The sequence below is a fragment of the Panthera onca genome, chromosome D2, assembly GCF_046562875.1.
Source record: "Panthera onca isolate mPanOnc1 chromosome D2, mPanOnc1 haplotype 2, whole genome shotgun sequence".
In the NCBI taxonomy this organism is placed as follows: Eukaryota; Metazoa; Chordata; class Mammalia; order Carnivora; family Felidae; genus Panthera; species Panthera onca.
This window is the reverse complement of record NC_138349.1, coordinates 18,409,937-18,425,087: the sequence shown is the minus strand read 5'-3', so window position 1 is coordinate 18,425,087 and position 15,151 is coordinate 18,409,937. Positions and strand designations below refer to the sequence as shown.

The following is a 15,151-nucleotide window of genomic DNA, read 5'->3' as shown; positions in this document are numbered from 1 at the left end:
CTTCAAGCAAGACACTTCACCTCGCTGGGCCTCAATTTCACCATCTACAAGATAGGACTGTCTAGATCCCCACCACTTGAAACATGGCCTTGGGACCAGCAGCACCAACAGCACCTGGGAGCTTGGCAGAAATGCAGAGTCTCAGGCCCTGCCCAGATGTACCGAATCAGACTGTGCATTTTAACACAGTCCCCAGGAGATTCATGTGCACACAGTCTGAGAACAGCTGGCCTCCTCTACTGTTTCACATCTTGGCCGCCCATTAAAATCACCTGGGGAGCTTAAAAAGAAAAGACCAATGGTTGGACCTGAACAGAAGAGCCTACATTAACTATGGATTGTGTGTGGCACAAGCCAAGCTGGATGCGAAGGAACCCAAAGAGACTAATCAGAATGGGGAAAGTGTGCCAACAGGAAGAGTTTGCTAAAGGAGGTGAGTCATGAAGGCAAAGGGCACACTCATTTGGCAAGGAGACGAGGGCAGAGTGCACAGATCTTTCCATAGGCAGGGAAGGGCTTTAAAGAAAGACCTGGGATTGAGGAGGGAAACAGGTATTTGGGGAGGCTAGATAGAGAAGAGATGAATTTGAAAATGAGAACGGTCACATTTGAAGCAGGATCTGATTGATGGATGTTTGTATTTCTCTGAAATTTCCAAGGGCAGACCTAGAAGCAATGAAACGAAGCCTAAGGGGATGGGCTGACTATGTTTTGGAAGTAACTGTAACAGTGCAGGGGGATAGGGGGACCCACTGTTTATGATCCTGGGGTCTTTGTTTCCTTACCTTCCTTGATGGCTTCGCAATAAGACATTTCTGTAATATTTATTCAACATTTCCTGTCTCTTGGAGTTGAAATACCTACATAAAGTTTCTTTAGATCTTTGATCTGAATCTCTGAACCATTCATTTTCAAATACTTAGCATGGGAGCTGGTAGAGAGCCAGCAACCTGAGTATGTCACAGGTATGGGGCTGTCACAGAGCCATTTTAATTGCATTAGCCTGAGTAGCACGGATCTCCTCACACCTGCCTCACCCAAGAGGTTTCGGAGCAAGAGTGAAAATGACAATGTCTTTCTCAAGGGTCTTACTGGATACTTTTTTTTTAAGGTTATCATGCTAACCTTATGTGACATCCATTCTAAGTCCCTTACTTAAACTAGCTCGTGTAATTCCCGTAGTGACCTTGTAGAGTCAGGTGGTATTGTCATTGACCTCATTTTACAAATAGGGAAAGGGAGAAATGAAGAAGTTAACCTGCCCCAGGTCACATCGCTGGCCCGCAGTGGAGCAGGACTGGGAATAAGTACAGTCCGAGTCCCAAGTCCCTGCCCTCGACCAACTGAACAAATGTCCTCGACTGAAGAAAGAAAGCTCTGAAGGGCAGAGAGTGAGGAGTGACTGAGCATTGCATTGAAGCCACCAGGGTCCATGGAGATTCTCACTGTGATGTGGATCTGTGATGAACAAATAAATATCAATAAACCTTTCTTTGAGCACTTTGTACTATGCATTGTGCAGGGTGCTTTATACATGTTATCACATTTGGTCTTCCTGGAGATAGATTAATATTCCCATTCTCTGTTTCCCAATGAGGAAACTCACAGTTTTAAACTGCTCCTGAAGAGTGAGGGCAAAGCTGGAATATAAACCCAGGTTGGGTTGACTTCAAGGCACAGCCGCTTCTAAATCATTAGCTTTTATTGTTTCCGGTGTCCTGGTGATTGTCCAGGAGGCTGGGGGGGTGGGGCGGTCAAAGCACACCTATTCTCCTAACACCATGATAGGAGGTTCAAATGACTCTCAACCCCAGCTGAGGGTGGGGGGGTGATGTCACCCATGGGTGTGGTACATAGCACTCAATGTTCCAGAAAAGATGAATGTGAGGAGGCTCTGAGTGGACTATTGCACCCAGAGATGGGGTCCTTGGGCCTCTTGGTCACCAGCTCAGGGACTCACTCTCCCTCAGGCAGTGATCATAGTCTGAGTCACCATCCTGCTTTAGTAAAACTCCTGAGCCAATAATGCATTAGAAATACAGTCTGGGGTGCCTGGGTGGCTCAGTCAGTTAAGTGTCTGACTCTTGGTTTCAGCTCAGATCATGACCTCACAGTTCGTGAGTTCGAGCCCCACATCGGGCTCCATGCTGACAGTATGAGCCTGCTTCGGATTCTCTCTCACTCTCTCTCTCTGCCCGCCCCTACTCATTCTCTCTCTCTCTCTCTCTCAAAATAAATAAATAAACTTAAAAAAAAAAAAAAAGAAATACAGGCTAATGCAGAAAGCAGTGAGGAAATGCCCAAGGCAGTGGACACACCACTCCTACTCCCACCCCCAAATTCAGGAGGCTTGTGTGTTTTTTGAGATGATAGAGTTCAATCACATTTTGGGACTGCAACCCACTCACTTGAACCTGGAGGGGGCTGTCTGGGGGCCGTCTCTGGAATTCTCCAGTGAGGCTCAACAAGCCAAGGTCTGGGCATGCAATCTGGGGAGACCTCTGTCCAATCAAGAATTCTCTCTCACCTCATGGAGACCTCCCCATGCAGCAGGACTGTCCCTGACACTCACAACTGTCCCTGGTCTTGCTAGAGCCAGGCCCACCCTAGGCAGGAGACATTTTACATCTGGTCACCACTGATCACTCCTGATGCCCAGGTTTATTAACAGAGCACATTCCATTAGGAGATGTTTGGGATACAGTGGAAATCCTAGAAATGGAGTCCTCTTTAAGAGACACCACACATCTCTTCAGTTCTTTTTCTTTTCCTGTTGTGGTGGAAAAGTATGATTTTATGTGTATTGTCACAGGCCACGTAGAACTGAGAGGTTTATGATTTATGTGCCAGATCTCATGCAGTTTTTGCAATTCTATTACCGACCTGTCTGCTAGTTACATTTACTCCCCTCCTGGAAAGTTGAGTGGGGGGTACCCCCAGTGCTCTCATTTCTGCATCCCACATTTGGGGTCTCTTGTACTTTATACAGGTAAGAAGCAGAACATGGAAGGAAGAACTCAGCCTTTGGAGACAGACTGGTTGCAAATCCCAACCTCCCTCTTACCAGTTGGGTGGTTACTTCACCTTCACTAAGCCTCATTTTATTTCCTCTTGAAAATGGAGTAACTATTAATTTTATTAATATTGGAGTTAAAAGTGAATGAATAGTGGCATGAATTGCTGATTATTAAGAACACTGTCCAATAGAAACACAGTGCAAGCTACGTGTATAATTTTCACTTGTTCAGTTAAATAGGTAAAATTACTTTTAAGGATATATTTTACTTAGCCCAATGTATTTAAAAAACTTATTTCAATATGTAATCAATATAGAAATAGTGAGATATTTTTACTGATTCTTTGAATCTGGTGTGAATTTTACACTTACCGCACACTTCAGTTGGAGCTACCTACGTTACCAGTGGTTAGTAGTCACATACAGCTGGTATTTTTTGGACAGTGCTAATTCATCCCATAGGACTGTTGGGGGAATAAATTCTTTGACTGTACATTTTTTTAGTACTAGGGATGGAGTTATCTGTGATAATAGCAACCCTATTGCTTCACCTAACAAATGATATTTGGTATATACCTATTAACGGGTAAGCACAGTGCTGAGCATATCTTAGTTCTCGCAACAACTCTATGAGATGGGGACTGTTGTTATCTTTATTTTATACACAGGGACACTGAGGCTTAAGGTAGGTAAGGTCACCTGGTCAGTAGTGGAAAGCCAGGGTTCAAACACCCAAGACAACTTCAATGCCAACTGCGCTCCTCTGAATTCATTAAGACTTCTCTTACTTAGAAATTGAAGTCCCATCCCTCACTCGAGAAGAGTATTATAATCTCCAAAGCTCCTTCCCAGGCTGGCTCCACTGGGTTGAACTCTTCAGGAACAGGACAATGAGCCAATTCTTCTGTGCCCTCCATGCCCAGAATTGGGTCTCAGTCAAATTAGGTGCTCAGTCAATATATGTTGGTTGACTTGAAAAGTCTGTGGCATCTCGGAATTTCTCTGGTACCTGGCATCAAGAGTGTTCTGGTCAAATAAACATCAGGAGAGGAATTGTTTTTATGATTGATATGTGATGGCCAGAAACACAATCTGACGCACAGAGCTTGGCCCAGTGCCTGGGTCACCAATGGGAAATCTCTGAGAAGCTTTCATGAATTTCATGTTACTACTAGTCCCTTTCGAAGGAATTCTGGCAGAGTAATTGACCTTGAAGCGCCTAAATGTGCCTTGACTGAACTCATTATGACTTCCTTACATTGTCCCATAATGTGCACGCTCCATTTCAGAAGACAACAATCCTTCTAAAGCAAGGTGTCCAGCTGTCTTTGGTTCCCCTGGCATGGAGCAGGGGATAGAGACTCAGTGACCTGAAAGGACTGATTAATACCAGGGAGACTTTCCTTTCAGAGTGCCATTATCACCTACCCTAGCATTTCTCCAGAGAAACTTTTGGGTTAACTCCTCTCAAAAACCAAATGCTGATGGAAAAAGCTAAATCTATTAGCTATTTGTATCTTACCTGGGGACAGCTAACTTACTCGTTTTCTCTTCATAACAAATATACATGATGTCATCCTTTTTGGCTGGGGCAGGAGACAGATCCCTGGAGTCTAGAATACTTCTCTGGGCTTGGTAGGAAGGGAAGAGAATGTGGGTGAAGGGAAGGAGAGAGGAGTCCAGGGTAGAAAAGGATGCCACATCAGATCCTATTTATAACTATCCCACCATTTAATTTTATATGTATATTTCCTAACTTTTTTTTTCTGTACCTAGATTTTATTCCATCTAGCGATGAAAACAAGTCCTTGTCTTCTTATGACAGTTCCCAGAGTGAGGCCAACCCTTAATAGATGTTCCATACAGTTTTACTAAAATAATGACAGTGGTGGCCCAAGGTTGTCCGGGAGGACCCAGTCATAGACGATTTCAGTTTGTCTACCTTTCTTGGTAATTACAATATTCCGGTTTCCACTAAAGCCCAGGAAACCGAAGTTTCACAAGGCCAGTAAGATTCAGCTTCTCCAAAATAAGGAGCAATCAAATCCTAGAGAAAAAAGAAAAAAACCTCTTTGATATTAGTCAGGCCAACCTCATCTATTGAACGCACATGGAAGCTGAGGTCCAGAGAGGGGAAGTGACTTTCCAAAGTCACTCACCAGTCACTACTGCAGGAGGGCAGAGCTTATATTTCACCCTGTGTTCCTCACAACACCCAGGCCAAGTCTCAACCTAAAGGAGTCTGTTGGTTGATGAATGGACTGTTGATTGACATGATGGCCAGCCCTGTCCTGCTGCCCATGTGTCAGACTGAGGGACTTCCTCACCAAGACCCACTCCCAGGTTGTGGGCATAGTCCCCTCTGATGGTGAAAGCAGGCAGGACAAGTTTACAAAATGAGGCTGGATTTTAGCCCAGGGTGAGGAGGATAGACTTAGCTGGTCCACACTGACGTGCTGCTCCCCATACTCACCTTCCATCTGTGAAATGGAGCTATGATAGATCTACCTCATATTTTGTTGTGAGAATTAAATAAGTTAATACACAAAGTGGTAGAAAGCAGGGAAAAATAATCACTAAATATACTTTAGCTACAAGGCCACAAGTACTGCGATTGCTACTATTATTACTTTTTTTTTTTTTTCAAACACCACAGCCCTCTTTGCCCAAAGGAAAGACTCTGCTGCCTGCTTTTACAGCTTCCAGATCTGCATCCATAGCCCACCTCTCAGGTCAAGAGCTTTGAGGTAATTGTGGCACCAATTCCCATTTTCTGGGGAAAGGAATCAAAATCTAGGCAGAAAGAAGGGGTATTAGGAATCTCCCTCCCCAGCTTGCTTCATGGCCTAGTAATTAGATTTTCTTCGGGGTAAAAAGTTCTACCCTGAAATGTAAATACTCTGCTCTTTGGGTACTGGATAAACCTAGCATCCCTTTCAACTTTAGTGTGCCTATTTGAAATCAAGGAGGGTGAAAAGAATGGAAAACCTGACTGAAGTGGTGAGTTTTAAGTGCAATCACTTTGAGGAGATCTGAGCAAGATCAGAGTTTTCAGGAAAGATTACAGTTCAACTTCACCAAAAACACGGAACAACTCAAAAAACGCTATGGTATTTGTTCCTTAAGTTTTATGCCACAGTCACCTTGACAATGTCATATGCACACGAGAGTTTGAATATCCAATCCATCTCATTATCTGAGTTTCTCAAAACATCCTGAAAGACAGTTACTCAGATTATCACCATTGACTCAACGTGAAGCACAGGGAGTTTTGTGTGCTGAATGGTTTTGATTCTAATATGCTGGATGATTTTGACCAGAACCAATAGAGCCACCTGAGGCAGAGTACTCTACAGCCAATACTCGAAATTTCCCAGGAGATATTATAACCTGACTCATTGTTAAGTCTGGAGTCTTATAAATACTTCCTTTTTCCAGACATAAAGATGATGGTCACATACTATGGGTAGCAAGGGGTACAGAAACACAATTCAGAAGTAGCAATAGTGTCTTAGGCAACGAAAACAGGCTCAGGCAATCTCCACCCAGAGCAAAGAAAAATTGACTGTTGGCAATTCCACTGTTAACTGTAGGCGGCCCAACAAGATAATGCAGGTCTTGCAATTAAACCAGAGAGGGACTGTTCTTGGATAAAGGACAAAACATTGACGAGTTCTTTATTAGCTGCTATTAATCTAACCTGAGGTAAGGTTTACTAGTTCGCTTACCGTAAGACTCCCTTTTTTGCAATACTGGGTGACAATGCAGACATTGGGTGGTTCTGTGCAAATGCCAAAGAAGGGGACAATGTTTTCGTGCCCTAATTCATATACCTGAAAATAATAATAATAGCTTATGATCGTAGTACGTCTTCTGTGCTGGGAACTCTGCTGTGTGCTTTACATACATTTAATTCTCACAAAGACCCTGTGAGAAAGGAACTCTGACTGTTCCCATTTACAGATGAGGAAACTGATGCTCAACAGTAAAATAATGTGTTGAAGATCGTACAACTTATTAGTGGCAGAGCTGGGAGGTAAATCCAGGCAGTCTGCCTCTAGCAAATAAACCAGAGGAATGATCCAAGTCTAACCTTAGCCATGGGGATTAACTAAAACCACATCACAGTAAACAGACCTGGCCCTGCTTCCTGGTGTTCATGGCTGTCAATGCCACAGTGTCTGGGCCATGACAGGTCATAGATTTCGAGCAAGAAGTCAGACCCCATGAATCTGACTCCATCCAAGGAAAAGTTTCAAGAGAGGTGAACAATCCTCACAGACACAGAGGATGGAGAGGTGGAATGAAGGCCAGGGGGAATTTAAGGGAAAAGGGCAAGGCTGGAAGGGGTCCCAGATTTCAGGTGCCTAAAGGGTCTTAAGCCTAATGTCTGGGCTGTCAGGGGATGGGGGTAGTGGGCCAATAAGCTTGGGGGTAGTGGGAAGAAACTTCCCATCATTGATCCTTTGGACTGGGGTGTTCCCAGATGGGAAGAGGGAGCTGGCAGCAGAGAGCCAGAGATCAGCGCCACTTTCTCTCTCCCAGGGAGAGTGGGGAGGAGCCTCACCAGTCAGATTTCCTGCAGCACAGACGGCTTCCTGACTGAGGCTTTTGCTTGGTCACCCACGTAGCAGATGGCCACATGGTTTCCCTGGAACCAGAGACAAAGTGGAATGCTCTTAATCCAGGATGATCCAGAAAAGCTCTACTCAGAAAAGACTAGGAAGGGAAGCAGGAAAACCAGCAAGAAATCCACCTACAAAAGGGACATCAGAGTCCAGATCAGGCCAGGGTGGCACTGTGCTATCTGTAGGTGCTCAGCTAGCTTCTTAACACATAAGATCTCATTTCCCACGTATCATAGCCCTGCAAGACGGGCATGTTTCCGGGTGGGATCACTAAGGTTGAGTAACTTGTCCAAGGTCACACATTTGTAGGTAATACAGCCAGAATTTGAACATCTGACTCCAAGATTACACTCTATTACACAGTAATGTCCCATTTTCATTCAAAGGGATGGTGAGCTGAGGTCTTAAGAGTAAGCCTGGAGTCAGATACTTGGGTCAAGGCCATTTCTACTGCTTATGACCTTACTACTCTTACCTTACTTCTGCTTACCTCTTACTGCTTACAGCTTACTAACTTTGAACAAGGGATTTAACTTCTCCAAGCTTCCATTTCCTCATCTGTACCATGGAGATTAAAAAGGAAACTTATCTCATAGAGTTCTTACAACGCTTAAATCAGTTAAAATACGTAACACTGTTAATTCAATGCTTGGCACATATCAGGCTTTCAGGAAGTAGCATATCTCATTGCCATTACCTATTAAGTCTGCTTTAAGAGAGTCAATAAATTGCCACAAATCATCTGACAACCTGGGGAAATCTGCATAGAAAAAAAGGTAGAATCTGGACACACAAGCCTCAGCACAATTTAAATGCCAACCCAAGATCTCCCACTTTTAGTATGGGGTTAATTGCAAAAGACTCTGGTCTGTGATGGGGGTTCCAAGGAGGAAGGCACCCCGTGGGATAGAGGAGAGGGTTCTTGGAAGAGGTAATGCTAAGGCTGAACTCTGAAGGGCAAGAAGGTTCTAGAGGGGGTGGGGTAGGGGCACCAGTCATGGTATCGTCAAAGGTGCAAAACACACATGGCATAAGCAGTAAGACCGACTGGATAGTATAGGATTTCAGCCACGAAAAACAATTTTTCTGAAAGTAGGCTGGGACTAGGCAGTAGACAGCCTTGAACCCTTGTTAAAGAGTTTGGACACTACCATAAAAAGCTGGGGACCCCAGTGATGGTATTTGAGGGAGAAGAGAGCAAACATTTCAGGGAGATTAATCAATAGAGATATTCTGTGGCTTCCTGGTTGCCATCTCTAAATGGTTACTGGACCATTATACACAGTTTTGTATGAATAAAGGTGCTCAGGGTTTTATGGATGATGATATTCAAGACAATTTTTTTTGTAGTTCGAAAACCCAAGTAAACATTTAGAAAAATAAGTTCAGTTGCAAGAGGAATGCTTTGGTTCCAATCTTCATGAAACCCAAGTTAGAGCAAGGAACAAAATTTTCCTTGCTTGCAGCTTTTGGCCCCTGCTCTCCGGGACCTCCCAGATAATATTTTTTTTTTGTATATTTCAAACACTACATATGAGATTTTTTTTCATCACATATTTTTCACCCAGAGGACTTGAACTTCTAGAGGAGTGCTAAGCACAGGCAGCCATAACGGTCTGGGGAGTGGAAGAGAGGGTGACAAAGGGCAGGCAGGAATTATGTCGCAGGCTCTGGTGGCTGTCCATGCTTATACTGCAGCAGCCAATTCGTCAGTGCTGAAGTGGTACCAAGGAGGCAGTAATACATGTTCTACGAAGACACTGTCCAATAAGGTAGCCACTAGCCACATGAGGTTCCCCCCAAATTAAAATGATATAAAACTCAAAACCGGTTCCCCAGCACACTAATGTTTAATAGTCTTAGAACGGTACCATACTGGACCACGCAGATTTGCAATATTTTCCTCTTTATGGCAAGTTCTCTTGGACGGAGCTGAGTCTAGTCTAGAAGCCAGCGTAGGAATCACCTGGGAGCTTGTTAGGGAAAATGCAGAATCTCAGGCCCCACCCCAGACCCACTCAACAACATCGGCTTTGTAACAAGAGCCCCGGTATTTCATGTACACATTGAAGTTTGAGACGCACCACTCTGGAGCCACAAGAACACCCTGGCTTTTCCTTGGAGTGTTCCCCTATTCACAATGCCCTGCCTGGCAGAAAGGACAGGGGACAGAGACACACACTACAACGTGCATGCAGTCACTTTGCCCTCAATAGTACCTGGTAAAGCCCTACAGGGGCATAAAAGACCTCTTCCACCTGCTGGCTCTTGACAAGGGAACTGGCATCCCCAGAAATCATCACACTAGATGAGTTACTGTTGCTTCCTCTCGACACGGGCGTGCATCTCTGGGATGGCTGTAAAACACAACGCAACCCGATTGCTCTCCGTAGCACGACCAAGTACAGAAGAGAGTGTGCCTTTTATAGTTCAGGAAAATGGGCACCAAGGTCGTGCAGTTAATAAGTGGGGAAAGTCAGGCCTTAAGTCCTGATCCCTCTGACCCAAAGTGTGAGTGTTTGGCTACTACATGAGTCACTCTTGTGTCTATACCACCACAGACAGTTGTCATGGATAAGGCTCTGGGGTCAGACGGCCCAAATTCAAGTTCTGGCTCTGGCGCTTAATTAGATGTGTCTCTCGATGCCAGAATCCTCTTCTGAAATGAGCACCTAACCACATTACCTCTCTATTTAATAACCCCAGTGCCTCCCTAACACCTAGAGAATGTATTTAAAACAGAGGAATGCTGTTTTTCAAGCAGAGTCTTACCTGGAACCCTAATGTAGAAACCGGGCAGGACAGAGCAGAGCTGATTTGGTTGAAGAGGGAAGAAGGCTGAGTATTCTTCTCCATCACATCTCCACCCCCAATCTGTCATTCACCCCAGGACCAGACCAGTGAGCCCCAGAACCCCCAGGGACTTTGGAAACGACTTGCTAGTGAAGTCTGATCTGGTCCTAACGTGTTGGAGCTTCCTTGATTTCGGCTCCTCTAAGTCACCTTTATTTTTTGAAAGTCACAACTCATTTAGTGAATGAATAGTACATTCAAGAATACCACTAAAAAGAAATGAATAATACAAACTACAATTTTGAAAAGAAAGCCAATATAACAGGAACAACGCATATATAACATGACAGAGATGTTTGATTTTGACCCATAATGCATTCCTTATCTTCACAGTTAATCTAAATGTCCGTGAGAACAAACCTATATACTTTGGTCTCACTTTAGTGCTATTTTTTTAACAAGCACCAACATTCTAGAACACTTTTCTTTTGCTTTGAGATATTTAAGACTCATAAATCTGGTCAAATATGTAGATTCTTGTTATTCTCTTGATATCTTGAGTAGCATGTACTCCTGAGCAAGTACTCTCTGAAATTCTAAAATTACTGATCTTTAAAATTCATTTCAGTTGTAGGTTTTTAATAAACTGAGATGAAATCAAAATTTACTCCCTCCCTCTCCCTCTTCCCAGGAACAGAGAGCTCTTATTAAACTGCAGAAACTCGGGTGCCCGGGTGGCTCAGTCGGCAGGGCGTCCCAACTCTTGATTTCAGCTCAGTCATCGTCTCCCAGTTCGTAGGTCCGGGCCCTGCATCAGGCTCTGCGCTAACAGTGTGGAGCCTGATTGGGATTCACTCTCTCTCCCTCTGTCTCTGTCCTTCCCCTGTGATCTCTCTTTCTCTCTCTCTCTGTCTCAAAATAAATAAATAAACTTAAAAAATTGTTTAAAAAAACCTATAGAAACTTGAATCCGTCTTTCTAATCTAAAGAACATTTCTTACTAACATTTCCAGTAGGGCAATAAATCCTCCCAAATAATCAATGTATGCTTGCAAAGATTGCCCGGTTTAATATCAATAACAAAAAAAAAAAAAGAAAAAAGAAAGAAAAGACACTTCAAAATTTCAAGCTAAAATACAAGGAGTCATAAGATACAGTCATGGTAGTAGTTTTTGAAATTATGTAAATGTTACACCCTTATCAAACAATGTTATGTTTATTAAATGTAATAAATATACATTTATTTATTTAATGTATATTAAATAAATATTTAATATATTTATAAATATATAAATCCTGGCTTACCCTGCGTTACTTCTCTCCTGGTCATCTCTAGCAAATCCCTCTTCCCAAATGTCACCTGCTTTCTGAAGATGCGGCTGAGACATTTACTCACTCCATTTATGGGGCTTCTGTCTCACCTTATAGACACCTCCGTGGGGCTCACCTCCCTCAGAAGAGGTCATTGAGCAAATGATTCTTACTATATTCGTCGTCAGCCAGTTAAAGGAGTTCATGTGGTTTTAAAAATAACGAAATGCTGCCCAGGAGACAGCTTTGATATTTGAGCAGGATATATGAGTCCTTACACCCACAGGGTAATAGAGCTGAAGGGAATCTTCGAGACCATCTGATCATTTATAAGGATTCAGAAGCTAAGGCCCAGAAATGACATTCCCAGGGATATTCATCAAGGAAGTGGGAGGCCCAGAGCCAGAATGTGGGGCTAAAGGGTCCGTTAAGCACCCACTTTATCAATGAGTCAGCCTCGGCTTTCAGAAACTCCTAGATGAGGTCCCTTCCACAAATCACTAGCCGTGAGCAGGAAGTGGATATCTGGGCCGGCTGTGGCCTCACCTTGTTTGGGGGCAGAATGGTGATGTCATCATAATTGATTTGCCACCAAATGTCTTCCTTTTGCCTTTGCAATTTTCCCCTCTGAATCCTTAACCAAAGACCTATGATGACAGCTCCCAAGACAGTAATCAAGAGGGCCATAGCGAGGATCACAGCAGTCACGCGTGGAGGACGGGGACATGTCATCACTACAGCCTGCTGAAGAACAGAAGAGAGCACGTCCTGGCCCCAGCCTGGTCATGCCACACAGATGCCTCAAAGGCTATCCAGACCTGGGTCCAATCTAGGATGTCCTGGGTCCACTCAGACTTGTCTCTCCCAAGAATTCTTTTCTGACCTCCCCTCTGGTTCCCATGGCAACTGCACCCACCTCCCCCTGTGGATAGAAACTTCCATTGTAGACAATGGGGATGACTTCTAGTACCACCACCACTGTTACTGATCGCTCACTATGAGTTCTTAGAGTTGTTCTCTGTTATGATCCACCTAATTCCAGGAGCACCAGGCAATACTCCCTTGTTCAGACTCTAACTCCTTAGAAATGAAGTCCCTGAGACTCACATCCCGGGGGCCAGGTTTCCCTGGAGCTGAGGTTCTCTACAGGGGAGGCAGGTGATGTTGGAGATTTTTTGGGTGGCTGCAACTGGAGAGTGTGGCTAGTCTGTAGCGGGTAGAGGCCTGGGATGCAGCTATTCAGTGCACAGGACACGTCCGCACACAAAGAGTAGCCTGCCCCAAACATCAACAGTGCCACCGCTGTTGAGATACCCTCCTGGGGAGAATCCCTACGTACCGCCTTCTCTGAGCGCCCGCACTGACCTGTAGAAGCAGGCGCCTTTCCGCAGAGCTCATTGTCAAATCCACAGCTGGGTCTGTCTTCAGGAAGTGAGCCCCGGGGCCAAGGAAGAGTGGAGAGATTCCTCGCGGGTCTTAAAAAAAAAAAAAAAAGACAATTACAAGTCAGTGCCCACTGCATTTATTCTGCTTTGTCACTACCTTAGGCAGGGCAGAAGCAACTGAAACATGCACGTCATTTGCAAGAAGCCGGCCTTGGTCTCTTAATTCAAACATTTGGTGACCCATCCGGTTTTCACACCTCACCTAGACTCTTCAAACTCACCTGCAGATCATCTAATTCATGGAAGGGCACTATCATTCTGTTGGGGAGAAGAGCTGACTTCATCTTTTGATTGGAACCCTGTCACTTTTGATTTAAAAGTGATGTGTCAATGCTCCGGTGTTGCTGGGATTTTCTCCCGTGTTTGATGTAGACAACTCTTGTTACACAGCACCTTGACATCACACACACCAAAACACCGCCCCCTTCGTGGAGAATGCCTGTTCCTACAATACCGAAGATCTGTTTGTTACTGAGGATTATGATTTTTTCATTTCCTGGGCCAGTTTACTTTGGCATATTAAAATTCCATAAGGATAGGGAGGGAGAACAGTGTCAAATCAAATCTGGATTGGGGGTGGTGATGGTGGGGACAAGTAGCAATTCAATTAAGCTTTAGGTTTCCTTTTAGTTTTCTCATTGATTTATAGCCGAGAGAACAAAAACAGATTTTTTTTTTTCCCCCAGGGATTCCTGGGTACAGGAAGCCGGGATGGCACGCAGGTCCTGGTGTCCACAAAGCTGTCTGTTTGGGAATCAGGCTGCCTGGGTTGAGTGGGTTTGGCTGGCTGGGGACTCGATCCTGCAGGGGGTGCTGTGTTCCCCCACCCCTAGGTCAGGGCCTGTCCCTGAGACCGTGGGCTGTGGGACCTGCCTGGCTGCAAGAGGAGGCCTAGGTCCCCGTGGAGGTGCACTTGGGGGGTGCTGTGTTCTAAACTAGGATCTGAAGTGGCTGAGCCACACCCACAAGCAAGGGCAAGATTATTTTAAAGGCCCAGAGTAGACCTTCACCTGAGTTCAGGAGCAACAGACAACCTGTGTGGTGCATTCTAGGAGCCGGATCCCAAACTGGCCTCCCGGCAGGACCCCCAGCCCTTGCCCCCTCCCAGGTCCCTTCCTGTAGCACGATCTAAACATAAAGATCCCAACAGTACCTGATTACTTTCTGATCGCTGTCATATTGAAGAAAAGGAAGAAAGCGGGACCCGTTTCAAGATTTCTGTAGAGCATAGATTGAGTAATCCACGTGCCTTTCTCCCTGGGAGTCCACAAACACGGGGCCAGTGATTCCTGGGAAGAAAGAAGATGCTTACGATGAGGGGGACAGAGGGGAGCATGTGGCTGGAAATGCCAGTCTGTCAGCTCAGATGAGCAGAAGCCCCGCCCAGCAGCCACCAAAAGCCAGCAGTGAGGTTCTTGTCCTTTCAGGAAATCTGAGACAGTGTCAAGGAGGAGCGTGAAAAAGGAAAGGTGGTTCAGAGTGGTCCCCTGGTGGGGCAGGGCACTTTGGGCAGGCAGATGTGTGTTGTTAGGCCTATGCTGGGGAGCCCATCCAGCATTAAAAAAAACCAAACAACCCACAATCAGATGTGACAAAAGGGGGCAGATGGCCTGACAGGCCCCCGGGGCATGAGTTTGCAAAGTTTGTTCTTAGCGAGCCTCTTCCCTCTTAGTTTTGGTTTGTGCTTGGTGTCAACATGGTGCCCCGTCCTGGCCCAGGATATGCTCAACCCCACGCACAAAGGACATGTTAGAGATTCCAGGGCAGCAAAATATGGCTCTTCCATACCAGCGACTAGGACGTACGGTCTGACATAGGACTTATCGCAGCTTCGTTCCCACCGGGGAGAGGACACAAAATGACCATTTATTGAGCACCTGCTGTGTGCCCAGCACCGCGGGTCATGGTGATTTCACATGACTAGCCCCAGCGGACCCTTCCGGGGAGGCACCACTCCT

General features: G+C 45.1%; 1 protein-coding gene across 1 annotated transcript in view; it reads right to left on the bottom strand.

Moving 5' to 3' along the window:
* The window catches only part of LOC132685610 (guanylate cyclase 2G-like), a 56,411-nt gene that overhangs the window by 18,923 nt on the left and 22,337 nt on the right, over nucleotides 1-15,151 (bottom strand). Inside the window, 7 exon segments of the mRNA XM_078434102.2 lie at nucleotides 6,160-6,231; nucleotides 6,745-6,849; nucleotides 7,584-7,667; nucleotides 9,864-10,001; nucleotides 12,295-12,489; nucleotides 13,088-13,223; nucleotides 14,347-14,482. Coding sequence (XP_078290228.2) covers nucleotides 6,160-6,231; nucleotides 6,745-6,849; nucleotides 7,584-7,667; nucleotides 9,864-10,001; nucleotides 12,295-12,489; nucleotides 13,088-13,223; nucleotides 14,347-14,482 — 866 coding nt within the window.